This window comes from Gymnoscopelus braueri (genome assembly GCF_963280865.1).
Source record: "Gymnoscopelus braueri genome assembly, chromosome: 20".
Lineage (NCBI taxonomy): Eukaryota > Metazoa > Chordata > Actinopteri > Myctophiformes > Myctophidae > Gymnoscopelus > Gymnoscopelus braueri.
Genome location: NC_137622.1, coordinates 46,069,145 through 46,087,883, shown reverse-complemented (window position 1 = coordinate 46,087,883; position 18,739 = coordinate 46,069,145). Strand labels below are relative to the sequence as shown.

Genomic DNA, 18,739 nt, shown 5'->3' with positions numbered 1-18,739 from the left:
TCTGAGGAATCCATGAGGATTGTAATGAGTTACTTTTTGGGGAAGATTAAATATAATATTATTACTGCAATGTTATAGTAATTAGCTATACTACTGGTTACTGGGGAAACTAATATTACATTTTCCGATGTACAGACTATAACTCTTTCTGTAAATGACATTATTCTTCATAAAAAAGGGAAACAACAGCCACTGTTACTAGATTTGACGAGGGGGGGGGGGGGGGCGTTGTGTTGAGTTACACAACTAAACCACAACAACACACATCTATGATGTTCATGGTAACATCCTGTCACATGACTTCCTGTTCTATAGTGGTGGAAACATTTCAATTTTTTTTACTTAAAGGAGGAGTTCACCCAAAAAATTACTTATTTTCTATCAATTGCACACCCTATGAAGCCTTGAATCCATGGATTCTTTTTTGTTTTTGTCGCATTCCTAAGCCAATAATTTGATTCCTGTCTCCTACCGGCTAATGTATCCGGTAGGAGACACAAAGTAGATTATTTGTGTCTCCTACCGGAAATACACACAGTCATCAAATTATTGTCTTAGGAATGCCACAAAAACTAAAATAAATCCATGAAATCAAGGCTTCATGGGGTGTGTAATTGATAGAAAATAAGTAATTTTTGGGGTGAACTCCTCCTTTAAGTAAAAGTATCAATACTGCAATGTAGAAATACTCGATGCATTGTGAGCTTGTAGATCGGCTATTTTCAAATGGCCGAAATGTATATAGGGCTGAAGTGGTTAATATATGTTTTGTAATAATAATCAAAATCTACAAAGTAACTAGTACTTGAGTACATGTACTTAGTTACTTTATACCACTGCTGTTCTCTACACAGTAACATTATGCCTGCTTTTAGTTCCTCTTACAATAAAAAGTTGATACATTAAATAATATTCATAATTATTCATTGTACAACCTGTATGTAACCTTTTTTTTAAGAATAAAATTAATTATTTTTTTTCAAAGTCATTTAGTTCTGTCTCCTGCTCTTCTATTGAGACATTTAGATGGTGTCAAAGGTCATGTCTCACCTAGACACAGGATCTGACACACATTTTGACCTGATGGTCAACATTACATTTCTCCCCTGAGCGAGCAGGGGAGATTTCAGCCTTTAAGCAGGAAAACAGGTTCAAATCCGAGGTAGAAAGTTACATAGTTCTGCTTTAAGTCTTTCACAGAAAATCTTTATTAGAATACAATTTAGATCATACAGAAAATAACAATATACATAGTTTAATATTATAATAAGTAATAATGAATGTTTACGCACGTGCACACATGAAAACTTAAAGCATTTAAAATAGAAAGGAAAAAAAACACACACACACACACACACACACACACACACACACACACACACACACACACACACACACACACACACACACACACACACACACACACACACACACACAATGCCTAAACCTAACCTTTAACCCTAACCTACATTAAAACTAAGCCTACTATACACCTAACCTAAAAAACTCAAACTAAAAGGTACACCCACAGTGGGATTTGAACCAATGATCTTGGTGCTTTCATCATGGTTTTGGATGTTATTTGAGCCTGGCCACACCACCTTTCTGACAGAAATGTAATCAGAGGCGAGTAGGGTGGGTCTAATATTAAAGGTGGGTCTAATATTAAAGGTGGGTCTAATATTAAAGGTCTTGAATGAATTGCGGTGTCAAAAATAATAATGTGGAACGAACCCAGGAGCTGAAAACTAGACTTTTAAACTCCCTGCTGGAACCAATCACATCCCTGGATCAACCTGACAGACATCCACAATCCTACACAGAGAAGATTAAACGCACATACAATCATACAATATGCAATCTTAGGGTCAACCGGTCAACCCCCCCTCCCCCCTCCCCAAGATAAAATATTTCTCTCCAAGAAGAATGAAGAATCATAGAAAAAAAAAGCTCACATGGAACCGAACCTCGTCTCTCATTCTCCTATGTCTCTACATTCCTCTGTCTCTACATTCCTCTCACCATTCTCCTATGTCTCTACCAAGACCTCATCTCTCCTTCATCTACATTACAGAAACTCTATGAACACATCATCAAAAAAAAAACACAAACTAAGTCTCCTTAAAGTTAAATCCAACTGAAAACTAAAGAAAGCATTTTGCAAACTTCACATCAGTGTGAGCAACGAATTGTATTATATGCTTCAGGCAGTACAGCTCATATGCTTCAGGCAGTACAGCTCATATGCCTTAACAACAACATCCTAAGTTCTGTTCAACAGAGACAGTGTCATCAGTACAACCTGCTTTGTTCACATCCACAGCGTCTCAGGCAGAGAGCTTTAAAACTGCTTAATAACATTAGACATAATTATGGAAAGATAAAGCTTTCACCCCAAAACACATAAACTCTGCTTGTAAGATGTGGGTGAATATAACAACCTCTCTAGGCTTTATATGAAAATAAACTCTGTATATACATTTGTAACTCTAAATATGGACTCTAGATTTGTATTTCTATGATACAGCAGTTGTACAGAAACGACAAATAGAGAAGTTTTGAACAAAAAAAGCCCCTGTAGACATTTAATCATACAGGGTGTATAGAATATACTGTATTTACATGACATGAAATATGACTTTGGTTTAGAGTATCCAATAAAATATTCATGCTTTTTTCTCTTTTTCTCTCCACAGCCCTCAGTGGGTTATAGGATAAGTTTAGCAAAACATCTAGAAATATAAGATCATTCTAAGTGAATAATTGTTATGAAATATATATTCAGACCTGAGGAAACATCAGACCATTTTCTGCCTGAAACAATCAGTAATATATAATCAATATGTATCATTATGTCCCTTCATTCTGGAAGGATGTTGAACTGTGCTTTTATTTGTTATTTGGCTCTAATTAATATAGATCTTATAACCCTCTATGAGGGTGAGGGTCTGTTATTCATACAGACACATAGGAGGGTCTGTTATTCATACAGACATATAGGAGGGTCTATACTGTACAGACATACTGTACATACTATGAGCATTAATCTATATGCATTTTAGAAAAAAGCTACTGCAGATCAGTGATCTGCAGTAGCTGCAGATCAGTGATAGGTTCTTTGAATGTTTTCTCATAAAGCCTGTATCTGCAAAACTTAATACAAATAAAATAAAAAAGGTTAGAGATATGAAAATATCCATGTTGGGTTCAGGGTTAGGATTAGACATTTAGAGGTTTAGTTTAAGGCTAGGGGTTGGGCTTAGGCTCACTGATTAAATCATTAATACTTTAGACCTATTTGAAACTATTGGGGAAATTCCTTGTGCCTAAAGTGTGTGTGTGTGTGTGTGTGTGTGTGTGTGTGTGTGTGTGTGTGTGTGTGTGTGTGTGTGTGTGTGCGTTTGCGTGTGCGCGCGTGTGTGTGCGCGTGTGTGTGTGCGTGTGCGCGCGTGACAGGCAGCAGTAGTATGGTGAACTATCACCTTCATCACTTCTGATTGGCTACACAGCTACCTCCATGATGACATCATTGACTCTTCTCCTCGCATTGGCTGCTGCCTCTGAGAGAGTGTGAGAGAGAGAGAGAGAGAGAGAGAGAGAGAGAGAGAGAGAGAGAGAGAGAGAGAGAGAGAGAGAGAGAGAGAGAGAGAGAGAGAGAGAGAGAGAGAGAGAATCATTATGATGGACATGTTAACGTTACAAGGATGTTAATATGTCTCTATATGAGTATCATATGATGGACACATGTTAATATGTCTCTATATGAGTATCATATGATGGACACATGTTAATATGTCTCTATATGAGTATCATATGATGGACACATGTTAATATGTCTCTATATGAGTATCATATGATGGACACATGTTAATATGTCTCTATATGAGTATCATATGATGGACACATGTTAAAGTGTTTATATAAGGTGTGTTTATATAACTCACCTCTAGCTCTAGCTCTGTCTCTCAGTATAGAGAAGTAGAGGAAGGTTGAAATCACATAAGGCGTGGCCACCAGTATCTTAATGATCAGTTGGTTCCGAGTGATGAGGGGGGGTTCAGCAGACTCAGAGGTTGAATTGGAGGAGGAAGATAAATCTGTAAAGACAACAATATGTATTTTTGTTTCAATCAATTCACAAATTACTCCCAGCCTGTTTTTAAAATGTATTTCAGTTTAATTATGAAATGCATGACTATAGCACTAGGTCAGCTAGTGATCGATCATTCCACTTTTTTGTGCGAGTGCGTATACTTGTGTGTGTATAAAATATATATGTATGAGTATGTACATATAGTCATATTTAACATTTGCCATTATTAATATAATCACTGCAATACAGAATATTCCTCATATATTGATAAATCTCCATTTCCAATAACCATTATAAGTCTGGTTATGGTTATAGCATCTGCTACTACTGTTATTATTGTTATTATTATCAGTATTACTTATTATAATCATCATTATAAATATTTTATTATTACAATAATTATTGATATTTCTATATTTGTTGTTGCTATTATTATTATTATTATTGTTGTTATAGAATATTCCACATATCTTCATCAACACCTTAGTTCCTAAGCTTTAATGATATCTATTAGGAAAGCCACCAGACAAGCCCTTCTGGGTTTGTTTGGCCTTTCCGGCTCATCATGTTTTGATTTAGATTTTAGTTTCTTTCCATTTTAAAGTATTGTAATTTTTCCATTTTTGTTTTTATCATATGTTTTAAAAAATGATGTGCAAATAAACTAAACTAAACAATGGTTTTCAGTTTCCAAACACTGGCTTATCTTCTCATGGTGATAATGGTCAAATATTCTGACAAAGACTCACTTATCACTTCCATCCACTTCTCTGGTGACTCTCCACGACCAGAGATGTTACACTTGTAGAATCCTTCATCAGACTTGTAAACATGGTGGATGGTCATCTGTCCTGTAGACTCTGTGCTGATGAGGGATCCGTTTTTATAGAAACCAGCTGGGCGGTCAGAGGATGGATTACCAGATGTCTTGTCTTTGTACAGGCAGCGGAATGTGGCTTTATCTCCCTCTGGCACAGGAAGTACAGGACTCTGTAGGACCACATCTAGAACCAACATGTTGATGAAGTTATGAACATGTGATGTTTGGTTGCTCCTCAAGCTGTTATTTAAATTAGACAACAACTGTAGTCTTCATTATCCAATCAAAATCAATCACGTCTATCTACTATCTATGTATCTACTACTATATTAGCACAGGGTGAAACATATATAATAACAGATGTACATATTAATAATTCCACCTACACAGCTGTCATTCAGTCGTGCTGATATACAGTATAACACAATGAGCTCCAGTGTGATATTGATGTTATAATAAGTTCTACTGTAAATAAAATGAGAACTCAACATCCAGAACAACATTTAATCCTCATTGACAGCAGAAGGATTTTGGTACTTTTTTCTGTTTAAGATTTTTCATTACTAAAATGATATCTCTAGTGTTTTTACTGCACTGTTGGATTCATGGACAGAAACACATCATTTTAGCTCTTAAATGTGTCATTATAGTGGTTGTACCAGAGATCGTGATGTTGATGGACCGGCTGCGTTCTGACTCAGACTGACACCAGTAAACTCCATTGTCTGCTTGATACAGGGTCCTGACGCAGGAAACTCCTACACAATCACAATGAAAAGAAAAACATCTTATTACAATATGAGAAGTTATGAAGTTGTCATTTCACCAACTAAAAGTCTGTACTGTCTCTCACACTCACTGTGTTTGGCCTATCGGGTCGGTCTCTGGCCTAAAACTATGGGGCCTAAAATTAAGGCCCAGGCCTTAATTTTAGACCCGTTGAAAAGTCTATTGGGGTCTGGCTTTCAGACAGAAGTGTGAATGACATTTGCTTGAGTTGTCAGATGTTGTTGTTTTTTCAGTTTGGGGAGCCCTCCTGAACCAAACTGTTCAGGAAATGCACTTAAGACTTCTGGTGATTAGTAGTTTCGTTCCCTACCTATGTTGAATGCACTTATTGTAAGTCGCTTTGGATAAAAGCGTCTGCTAAATGACTGTAATGTAATGTAATGTAATGTTCTGCTGCAGCTACATACTTAATGTGATACTGTATATCCTCCCTGAATCGTGTCTGTCTGTCTGTCTGTCTGTCTGTCTGTCTGTCTGTCTGTCTGTCTGTCTGTCTGTCTGTCTGTCTGTCTGTCTGTCTGTCTGTCTGTCTGTCTGTCTGTCTGTCTGTCTGTCCCTCCATACCTTCAGTAGATCCCCATTCACTGCCACAGGTTCCACCGTCTCCAGTCTTATTGCTCTCTCTTCTAACAGTCCATCCCACTACAGGAAGCTGATCGTCCTCACAGCTCAGTGAGATGGACTCACTGGGAAAGAAGTCTGATCTGTCAGGATTGACTTTCAGAGACACTGGAAGGAAGGAAGGAAGGAAGGAAGAAAGGAAGGAAGGAAGAAAACATTAGTTAAAAGAACAGATCTGTTGACAATCTTTTTAATCTTTTAGTTGTTATCATGAGAAATCAACTTTAGTTTTGTGTTACATATTACATAACTACAGACTGCTGTTTTTAAATAATGCATTAAATTAATCACCCACTGAGAATCACTAATTCTATGTATCAATATGATTGAATACAATCACACGATTGCAGATCCATGTTTCTTATGTTAATGTAGTGGGTTGAGCTTTAGCTGGTTGCCCCTAGCAACGCAACGCCCCCCCCCCCCCCCGTAATCACCAGGCTGATTAATATGCAGCTTTACGCGGCCGCTAGTTAGTTGACGTTTGTCAGTTTGCCTGGTTGTGGGTTGTGTGCGGGAGCGTCTGGTTTAAGCGTCTGGTTTAAGGTAGCCTACAGTATGTAACTACAGTATGTAACTACAGTATGCGTGTTAACTGTGTGTTTATGTGTGAGCTTATCAAAACTTAATGTTGTCCTAATATAACTCTGCAGGTGCTCACTGCTCCCCCCTCCCGACCTGTTTATCAATTTATAGAGGTAACTATAAGGCAGTCGCACTGCGCACATTGTAGTTTTTGTCTTGATCAGGTTATTATGATGTCCTTTTGATTTGTTAGGAGAAGCTCTGTTTGCCTCTGCTGTTTTTGTCCTTGTTTCTTTAGTTATTATTACTTTGGGTATTTGATTTAGGTTTATTTGTGTGTGTTTGTTGGTGTGCAAACCAGCTGTTGCGTAACAAATGCATATCATAAACTGAGGTATAAACTGAGGTATCTACTGGTGGTCATAGTTGTGGTCCAGACAGGTGGGTGGTCACTGGTGATAGGCTGTAGTATTGGGGTTTGTTTTAACTTTAGTGCATGATATTCTGCTGCTTGCATGCTCATTATTTTGAAGAACTCAGTGTTGTGTGAATTAACATGTTCTCTTGTGTCTTACTGTGTGTGTGTGTGTGTGTGTGTGTGTGTGTGTGTGTGTGTGTGTGTGTGTGTGTGTGTGTGTGTGTGTGTGTGTGTGTGTGTGTGTGTGTGTGTGTGTGTGTGTGTGTGTGTGTGTGTGTGTGTGAGAGACGTGTGTGTGTGTGTGTGTGTGTGTGTGTGTATGTGTGTGTGTGTGTGTGTGTGTGTGTGTGTGTGTGTGTGTGTGTGTGTGTGTGTGTGTGCCAGAAGACACTCAAAGAGCTCTTTACCTTTCAGTCTATAACTGTAGTGTAGGTCAAAGGTCATACAATCAAAATGTATTTAGCCCTGAATTCCTTGTAAAATGACACAACTCACTATTTACACCTAACTAGGGTTTCTTCATGTGATAAACATGTATCATGATGATTTTTATATTACCTGTCAATTAGCTATAATTGGCTTCCACATTTAGTGAGAGAGGCCTTTCTTAACAAATGCCAAAAATCAAGAACACATGATTGTCCTATTTCCCCAATTAGAATCACAATTGAAAGTATTTAGAAATGTTCACAGGTTTGTTTGCATGATCCATGTTTTAAGTAGGACTTTAAAAGACACAAGTTAGACTCTCTCTCATATCAGCAGGTAGATTGATCCAGATAACCTTTTTATAAATACCTCAGAGGAGGAGGGCATAGAGACCATGTAGTGGTTTATACACAGGGGTCATAAACATGTCCGTACACAGACAAACGTGTCCGTGGCACATTGTGTATTTTGGTTGTAATGTGTACATAATCTATCCTAAATATTCACCCTTTTTTTAAAAATAATATGTTTGAATGATTTTGGTGACTCGTAAAGTGTCGGGATGACTTGCTCATTAATATGTTGCAGGACATTTGTTGTGTTGGTACCCGTACATGATAGCATGAGGTGAGGATACAAGACAACACAGACAGCTAGAAGTAATGTTTGCTAATAGCTGCCTTAATTCCACTGTTCCACTGGCATACCTTACATCATACCACATACGCATGGTCTGAGACTTTCTCATCAACATGAATACTTGTTCACCTTAACGGAAACCACAACTCTTAACACTAACAAATGTGTGGGGCAGTGTGAGTTAACACAGGATTGACCCTGGCAGCATATCAATGGTACACGTGTGTTACCTGTTTATTAAGATACTATTATTTTTCAACCACATCTAATGAGACAAGACATCAGTTGAATGAGTTTGGGAACAGACGTCATGAGACAAACACATTATATTTGATGGGAAAATTAATTGCAACAACTATGCAGTGATGAAAGGGAACTTGGAAAGACACTTTCTGACAAACCATAAATCATTTGACTAGACCTTTCCTGCAGACATAAACTGACAAAAAGAAACTGAAATCTCAGCCATATGTATTTGTGCACCAAACATGGAACTGCATAGAGCTCTGTCATCATTATTTTACTGTAAGTATTTGTCTCATCAGCGAGAACTGCACTGTGATGGTGAAGAAAGAGAACTTGGAAAGACACTTGCGGACAAACCACAGGTCATTTGACTAGACATTTCCAACAGAGACAAATTAATTAACTAAGGAACTGAAATTTCAACCATTGCCAAAAAAAAATATCAAGTCAAGTGCAATCATCAGTATGTTAATCATAAATAATGTTTTTATTGTTTGATGTGCATTACTTTTTTCATAATTATATTCATATTAAACTATTGACTCTTTGCATTTGAATTAGGGGTCTATGATAAGATGAAAAGGCAGTGGCTAAATAGATCTCATGCCCACAATGAAACTGTTGGGGCCCAGAGGGGCCCTTCTGTTCTAACCTTCTTGAATTAGCACGTCCGTGACAAAAATAAAATATTGATCAAAATGTCCTGCTGATGACCCCTTTATACATGGTACATGTTTGTTTAAAAACCTCAACAAATCATAAAATAATAAATATCATAATTATAATAAAATAATTGCAATGATTATCCAGTTAATGGAGTAACTAATAAATACAGGGGATCAAATAATACAATGAAGTTGTCTCACCTTCTGGTTGAACAGGTCCACAACAGATGAGGAGATACACCACTGGGGGGGGGGGGGGGGGGGGAGAGAGAGAGAGAGAGAGAGAGAGAGGGGGGGGGGGGGGGGGACAAAGATACATATTTATTATATATGGTGAAAACCAGATGATGCCAGTCCAGAGGCCAGGCTGCCAGAGGGGGTCTATGACACCCTCAGTTGCAAGCTTTTATGTCAAGTTTTATGAAAATGTTAAAAATAATCAAAAATATTGGCTGATAAATAATAATGATCATAGAGATGACACTAGCTGTATTGAAACTCTTTCTTTGATGTTTTTCCCTGCAGGCTAATATAATAATCTGACGCTTTGCTCCAGTCTAATTTACCACTGTATCACCAGCAGTAACCTACTGAAGATGATTTCTATGGTTTTCTAGTGATAATAATAGGATATTATAATACATCAGGGTATTGTATGTATTCCATACACATTATGCAGCCATATGAACATTCTAATTGAACATTCTCATTGAACATTCTCATTGTTAGTGTGTGATCCCGTACCAACCACGACACACCTGTCCATGTAGACCATAGTCTACATACAGTATGTGTTCTTAAGGAAGTTTACATGTGTTTGCTGCTGCTATAAGAATGTTGTCTGAGTGTATATCAACGGAAAGTGGAGAGATTTGACTAAAAACACGTTTTCTGCCAGAACTTTTAGTGAAAACAGAGTATCCTACACAATGAGCACTAAACCCTCTACAAAAATGCATTGTGTTTTCTGTGGCTGTGTATGTAATTAATACAGTGTATGGAACTCTACTGACGAACGGCTCTAATGTAGCTTGTTTATTCTGCTGGTTTTATTTGGCATGTCTGAGACAGATAGGCTATATTAAGTCTTAAACACACAGTCTGCCTACAAACACACAGTCTGCCTAAAAACACACAGTCTGCCTACATACACACAGTCAAAAACACACAGTCTGCCTAAAAACACACCGTCTGCCTAAAAACACACCGTCTGCCTAAAAACACACCGTCTGCCTACAAACACACCGTCTGCCTAAAAACACACCGTCTGCCTAAAAACACACCGTCTGCCTACAAACACACCGTCTGCCTAAAAACACACCGTCTGCCTACAAACACACCGTCTGCCTAAAAACACACCGTCTGCCTACAAACACACCGTCTGCCTACAAACACACAGTCTGCCTAAAAACACACCGTCTGCCTACAAACACACCGTCTGCCTAAAAACACACCGTCTGCCTACAAACACACAGTCTGCCTAAAAACACACGGTCAGCCTAAAAACACACCGTCTGCCTAAAAACACACCGTCTGCCTACAAACACACCGTCTGCCTAAAAACACACAGTCTGCCTAAAAACACACAGTCTGCCTAAAAACACACGGTCAGCCTACAAACACACAGTCTGCCTAAAAACACACAGTCTGCCTACAAACACACCGTCTGCCTAAAAACACACGGTCAGCCTAAAAACACACAGTCTGCCTAAAAACACACAGTCTGCCTAAAAACACACAGTCTGCCTACAAACACACAGTCTGCCTACAAACACACAGTCTGCCTAAAAACACACAGTCTGCCTACAAACACACAGTCTGTCTAAAAACACACAGTCTGCCTACAAACACACAGTCTGCCTACAAACACACAGTCTGCCTACAAACACACAGTCTGCCTAAAAACACACGGTCTGCCTACAAACACACAGTCTGCCTAAAAACACACCGTCTGTCTAAAAACACACGGTCTGCCTACAAACACACAGTCTGCCTAAAAACACACGGTCTGCCTACAAACACACAGTCTGCCTACAAACACACAGTCTGCCTAAAAACACACGGTCTGCCTACAAACACACAGTCTGCCTAAAAACACACCGTCTGTCTAAAAACACACAGTCTGCCTACAAACACACAGTCTGCCTAAAAACACACGGTCTGCCTAAAAACACACAGTCTGCCTAAAAACACACCGTCTGCCTAAAAACACACAGTCTGCCTAAAAACACACAGTCTGCCTACAAACACACAGTCTGCCTAAAAACACACGGTCTGCCTACAAACACACAGTCTGCCTACAAACACACAGTCTGCCTAAAAACACACAGTCTGCCTACAAACACACAGTCTGCCTACAAACACACAGTCTGCCTAAAAACACACAGTCTGCCTACAAACACACAGTCAGCCTAAAAACACACAGTCTGCCTAAAAACACACAGTCAGCCTAAAAACACACCGTCTGCCTAAAAACACACAGTCTGCCTAAAAACACACGGTCTGCCTAAAAACACACAGTCTGTCTAAAAACACACAGTCAGCCTAAAAACACACAGTCTGCCTAAAAACACACAGTCTGCCTAAAAACACACCGTCTGCCTAAAAACACACGGTCTGCCTAAAACCTAAAAACACACAGTCAGCCTAAAAACACACAGTCTGTCTAAAAACACACCGTCTGCCTAAAAACACACAGTCTGCCTAAAAACACACAGTCAGCCTAAAAACACACAGTCTGTCTAAAAACACACCGTCTGCCTAAAAACACACCGTCTGCCTAAAAACACACAGTCAGCCTAAAAACACACAGTCTGTCTAAAAACACACCGTCTGCCTAAAAACACACCGTCTGCCTAAAAACACACAGTCTGCCTAAAAACACACAGTCAGCCTAAAAACACACAGTCTGCCTAAAAACACACAGTCTGCCTAAAAACACACAGTCTGCCTAAAAACACACCGTCTGCCTAAAAACACACAGTCTGTCTAAAAACACACAGTCTGCCTAAAAACACACAGTCTGCCTAAAAACACACAGTCTGCCTAAAAACACACGGTCTGCCTAAAAACACACAGTCTGCCTAAAAACACACAGTCTGCCTAAAAACACACAGTCTGCCTAAAAACACACGGTCTGCCTAAAAACACACAGTCTGCCTAAAAACACACAGTCTGCCTAAAAACACACAGTCTGCCTAAAAACACACAGTCTGCCTACAAACACACAGTCTGCCTAAAAACACACGGTCTGCCTACAAACACACAGTCTGCCTACAAACACACAGTCTGCCTAAAAACACACAGTCTGCCTAAAAACACACGGTCTGCCTAAAAACACACAGTCTGCCTAAAAACACACAGTCTGCCTAAAAACACACAGTCTGCCTACAAACACACAGTCTGCCTAAAAACACACGGTCTGCCTACAAACACACAGTCTGCCTACAAACACACAGTCTGCCTAAAAACACACCGTCTGCCTAAAAACACACGGTCTGCCTAAAACCTAAAAACACACAGTCAGCCTAAAAACACACAGTCTGCCTAAAAACACACGGTCTGCCTAAAACCTAAAAACACACAGTCAGCCTAAAAACACACAGTCTGTCTAAAAACACACCGTCTGCCTAAAAACACACAGTCTGCCTAAAAACACACAGTCTGCCTAAAAACACACAGTCAGCCTAAAAACACACAGTCTGCCTAAAAACACACAGTCTGCCTAAAAACACACAGTCTGCCTAAAAACACACAGTCAGCCTAAAAACACACAGTCAGCCTAAAAACACACAGTCTGCCTAAAAACACACAGTCTGCCTAAAAACACACAGTCTGCCTAAAAACACACCGTCTGCCTAAAAACACACAGTCTGTCTAAAAACACACAGTCTGCCTAAAAACACACAGTCTGCCTAAAAACACACAGTCTGCCTAAAAACACACGGTCTGCCTAAAAACACACAGTCTGCCTAAAAACACACAGTCTGCCTAAAAACACACAGTCTGCCTAAAAACACACGGTCTGCCTAAAAACACACAGTCTGCCTAAAAACACACAGTCTGCCTAAAAACACACAGTCTGCCTAAAAACACACAGTCTGCCTACAAACACACAGTCTGCCTAAAAACACACGGTCTGCCTACAAACACACAGTCTGCCTACAAACACACAGTCTGCCTAAAAACACACAGTCTGCCTAAAAACACACGGTCTGCCTAAAAACACACAGTCTGCCTAAAAACACACAGTCTGCCTAAAAACACACAGTCTGCCTACAAACACACAGTCTGCCTAAAAACACACGGTCTGCCTACAAACACACAGTCTGCCTACAAACACACAGTCTGCCTAAAAACACACCGTCTGCCTAAAAACACACGGTCTGCCTAAAACCTAAAAACACACAGTCAGCCTAAAAACACACAGTCTGCCTAAAAACACACGGTCTGCCTAAAACCTAAAAACACACAGTCAGCCTAAAAACACACAGTCTGTCTAAAAACACACCGTCTGCCTAAAAACACACAGTCTGCCTAAAAACACACAGTCTGCCTAAAAACACACAGTCAGCCTAAAAACACACAGTCTGCCTAAAAACACACAGTCTGCCTAAAAACACACAGTCTGCCTAAAAACACACAGTCTGCCTAAAAACACACAGTCTGCCTAAAAACACACGGTCTGCCTAAAACCTAAAAACACACAGTCAGCCTAAAAACACACAGTCTGTCTAAAAACACACAGTCTGTCTAAAAACACACAGTCTGCCTAAAAACACACAGTCTGCCTAAAAACACACAGTCTGCCTAAAAACACACGGTCTGCCTAAAAACACACAGTCTGTCTAAAAACACACAGTCTGCCTAAAAACACACAGTCTGCCTAAAAACACACAGTCTGCCTAAAAACACACGGTCTGCCTAAAAACACACAGTCTGCCTAAAAACACACCGTCTGCCTAAAAACACACAGTCTGCCTAAAAACACACAGTCTGCCTAAAAACACACAGTCAGCCTAAAAACACACAGTCTGCCTAAAAACACACAGTCTGCCTAAAAACACACAGTCTGCCTAAAAACACACGGTCTGCCTAAAACCTAAAAACACACAGTCAGCCTAAAAACACACAGTCTGCCTAAAAACACACAGTCTGCCTAAAAACACACGGTCTGCCTAAAACCTAAAAACACACAGTCAGCCTAAAAACACACAGTCTGTCTAAAAACACACCGTCTGCCTAAAAACACACAGTCTGCCTAAAAACACACAGTCTGCCTAAAAACACACAGTCTGTCTAAAAACACACAGTCTGCCTAAAAACACACAGTCTGCCTAAAAACACACAGTCTGCCTAAAAACACACAGTCTGCCTAAAAACACACAGTCTGTCTAAAAACACACGGTCTGCCTAAAACCTAAAAACACACCGTCTGCCTAAAAACACACAGTCAGCCTAAAAACACACAGTCTGTCTAAAAACACACCGTCTGCCTAAAAACACACAGTCAGCCTAAAAACACACAGTCTGTCTAAAAACACACAGTCTGTCTAAAAACACACCGTCTGCCTAAAAACACACAGTCTGCCTAAAAACACACAGTCTGCCTAAAAACACACAGTCTGCCTAAAAACACACAGTCTGTCTAAAAACACACAGTCAGCCTAAAAACACACAGTCTGCCTAAAAACACACCGTCTGCCTAAAAACACACGGTCTGCCTAAAACCTAAAAACACACAGTCAGCCTAAAAACACACAGTCTGTCTAAAAACACACCGTCTGCCTAAAAACACACAGTCTGCCTAAAAACACACAGTCTGCCTAAAAACACACAGTCTGCCTAAAAACACACAGTCTGCCTAAAAACACACGGTCTGCCTAAAACCTAAAAACACACAGTCTGTCTAAAAACACACCGTCTGTCTAAAAACACACAGTCTGCCTAAAAACACACAGTCTGCCTAAAAACACACAGTCTGCCTAAAAACACACAGTCTGCCTAAAAACACACAGTCTGCCTAAAAACACACAGTCTGCCTAAAAACACACGGTCTGCCTAAAACCTAAAAACACACAGTCAGCCTAAAAACACAGTCTGTCTAAAAACACACCGTCTGCCTAAAAACACACAGTCTGCCTAAAAACACACAGTCTGTCTAAAAACACACAGTCTGCCTAAAAACACACAGTCTGCCTAAAAACACACAGTCTGTCTAAAAACACACAGTCTGCCTAAAAACACACAGTCTGCCTAAAAACACACAGTCTGTCTAAAAACACACAGTCAGCCTAAAAACACACAGTCTGCCTAAAAACACACCGTCTGCCTAAAAACACACGGTCTGCCTAAAACCTAAAAACACACAGTCAGCCTAAAAACACACAGTCTGTCTAAAAACACACCGTCTGCCTAAAAACACACAGTCTGCCTAAAAACACACAGTCTGCCTAAAAACACACAGTCAGCCTAAAAACACACAGTCTGCCTAAAAACACACAGTCTGCCTAAAAACACACAGTCTGCCTAAAAACACACAGTCTGCCTAAAAACACACAGTCTGCCTAAAAACACACGGTCTGCCTAAAACCTAAAAACACACAGTCAGCCTAAAAACACAGTCTGTCTAAAAACACACCGTCTGCCTAAAAACACACAGTCTGCCTAAAAACACACAGTCTGTCTAAAAACACACAGTCAGCCTAAAAACACACAGTCTGCCTAAAAACACACAGTCTGCCTAAAAACACACAGTCTGCCTAAAAACACACGGTCTGCCTAAAACCTAAAAACACACAGTCAGCCTAAAAACACACAGTCTGCCTAAAAACACACAGTCTGCCTAAAAACACACAGTCTGCCTAAAAACACACGGTCTGCCTAAAACCTAAAAACACACAGTCTGCCTAAAAACACACAGTCAGCCTAAAAACACACAGTCTGTCTAAAAACACACAGTCTGTCTAAAAACACACCGTCTGCCTAAAAACACACCGTCTGCCTAAAAACACACAGTCAGCCTAAAAACACACAGTCTGTCTAAAAACACACAGTCTGTCTAAAAACATACGGTCTGCCTAAAAACACACAGTCTGCCTAAAAACACACAGTCTGCCTAAAAACACACAGTCTGCCTAAAAACACACAGTCTGCCTAAAAACACACCGTCTGCCTAAAAACACACAGTCTGCCTAAAAACACACAGTCTGCCTAAAAACACACAGTCTGCCTAAAAACACACAGTCTGCCTAAAAACACACAGTCTGCCTAAAAACACACCGTCTGTCTAAAAACACACCGTCTGCCTAAAAACACACAGTCTGCCTAAAAACACACAGTCTGCCTAAAAACACACCGTCTGTCTAAAAACACACCGTCTGCCTAAAAACACACAGTCTGCCTAAAAACACACCGTCTGTCTAAAAACACACAGTCTGCCTAAAAACACACCGTCTGTCTAAAAACACACGGTCTGCCTAAAAACACACAGTCTGCCTAAAAACACACCGTCTGTCTAAAAACACACAGTCTGCCTAAAAACACACGGTCTGCCTAAAAACACACCGTCTGCCTAAAAACACACCGTCTGTCTAAAAACACACAGTCTGCCTAAAAACACACGGTCTGCCTAAAAACACACAGTCTGCCTAAAAACACACAGTCTGTCTAAAAACACACAGTCTGCCTAAAAACACACGGTCTGCCTAAAACCTAAAAACACACAGTCAGCCTAAAAACACACAGTCTGCCTAAAAACACACCGTCTGTCTAAAAACACACCGTCTGCCTAAAAACACACAGTCTGCCTAAAAACACACAGTCTGCCTAAAAACACACAGTCTGCCTAAAAACACACAGTCTGCCTAAAAACACACCGTCTGCCTAAAAACACACAGTCTGCCTAAAAACACACAGTCTGCCTAAAAACACACCGTCTGCCTAAAAACACACCGTCTGCCTAAAAACACACCGTCTGCCTAAAAACACACGATCTGCCAGGTTTGGCCTTTGAGGTCAAACAGGCCTGTTTGGTCTCAAAGATAAAATGGAGAGCTGGATTAAGATGGTTAATGGTGGTGGTGGTTCTGGCAACATATTCTGGCTAAATACGCTTAAGTTTACAAATGTTTACAGAAACACTTCCGTTGCTTTTATTGATATGGTATCGTTTTGTACCCTGTTCTCTAGCTCAGGCTACGCCATGAAAACCATCTGGCGTGGGGGATGAGTCGTGAGTCTTTTGCGGCGGCGCCACAATATTATTCATTCATTTAATTTAAGATAGACCAACAAATCAGCTGGAATCACTGCTGTAATTTAATTCTCTAATACATATAGAGTATAAGACCAACAATGTATGCTTTTATTTTGAGATATTCTTTATTTACACTTCGGAAATAAAGAATCTATAATAAAAGTGTGGGGTCGCCAAAAAATATCCCCCGTAAAACCACATTTTACGGGGGATATTTTCTGGCGACCCCACACTTTTATTATTATATTCTAGAAAATATTTAGTTCCAGAGACCCCCAGAAGCAAGGATTTGAGTTAAAAAACGTTCGCTTTAAAATAATATATACTGTAGCTTACAGTATATTCAAAGATTTGCACACATTTTCATGATTTTTCAAAAATAGCAGATATACAAGCTCATAGCGGCACACAAAATAATGCTTTTTAGCTCAAATCTAAAAATGACACACAGATGCGTTCAGTCTTAATGTATTAATTAACCCATTAAGACTGGGAACGCATCTGTGTGTCATTTTAACATTTCTTTAGCTTTGCAAAAATAGCAGATCTACAAGCTGCGGCACCGAGTGCCGCACTATGAGCTTGTAGATCTGCTATTTTTGAAAATGTTTGAAAGATTTTGCAAATCTTTGAATATATATATATTTTTTTAAAGCAAACATTTTTAACTCAAATCTTTCTTTCTGGGGGATTCTACTAATGTCTTCTAGATCCTAACAGTTTTCTGAAAAACGTATGTTATAATATCAGTGGTTCTCAAACCTTTTCATGTCAAGGACCCCCAGAATTACATCTATTTGGCCGTGGACCCCCATCTCAAAATATGTTGTTCCAGGGACCCCCATGAAGCAAAGATTTGAGTTTTAAAAAATTGCTTTAAATATAGATATATATATATTCAAAGATTTGCACAAATTTTCAAGATTTTTTTAAAATAGCAGATATAAGCTCATAGCACGGCATGAGCTAAAGAAATCTAAAATGACACACACTCCTGGTCTTAATGAGTTAATAATATTGTTTGATAACAAAACAGGGTTTTCTGTCTCATTAAAGTACATGTTAGTGAAAATGAGTGCAAAGCAGAGACAGCAGAATAAATATGATATAAATAAAGTACTTACATGATGTTATGTAGGATGATGTAAATGTCATCTTGTCCAACTGATTGACTGACAGACTGAGAGCAGAGCTGAGTGGTTTATAGACCCTCTGCTGCTGACACACACACACACAC

The 18,739-nt window shown here is 39.5% G+C and overlaps 1 protein-coding gene across 1 annotated transcript; it reads right to left on the bottom strand.

The window, feature by feature from the left end:
* Positions 1-1,867: 1,867 nt before the first annotated feature.
* On the bottom strand, positions 1,868-18,715 carry LOC308075504 (sialoadhesin-like). The gene is made up of 7 exons (XM_080415413.1): positions 18,627-18,715; positions 9,447-9,488; positions 6,267-6,431; positions 5,573-5,671; positions 4,843-5,097; positions 3,945-4,097; positions 1,868-3,560 (listed from the first exon to the last, which is right to left on the bottom strand). Exons 1-7 carry the CDS (start codon positions 18,655-18,657, stop codon positions 3,502-3,504), a joined length of 804 nt encoding a protein of 267 aa, XP_080271539.1. The 5' UTR covers positions 18,658-18,715; the 3' UTR covers positions 1,868-3,501.
* Between the last annotated feature and the right edge of the window lie 24 nt (positions 18,716-18,739).

What these genes read in the sequence shown, in the direction of transcription:
- LOC308075504 (XM_080415413.1), bottom strand. Translation starts at nt 18,657, where the DNA reads ATGACATTTACATCATCCTACATAACATCAT. An exon ending in CATCAACATCACGATCTCTG is followed by an intron (nt 5,098 to 5,572) that starts GTACAACCACTA and finishes TGTTGGTTCTAG; the next exon opens with ATGTGGTCCTACAGAGTCCT. An exon ending in GAAGTGGATGGAAGTGATAA is followed by an intron (nt 4,098 to 4,842) that starts GTGAGTCTTTGT and finishes TTGTCTTTACAG; the next exon opens with ATTTATCTTCCTCCTCCAAT.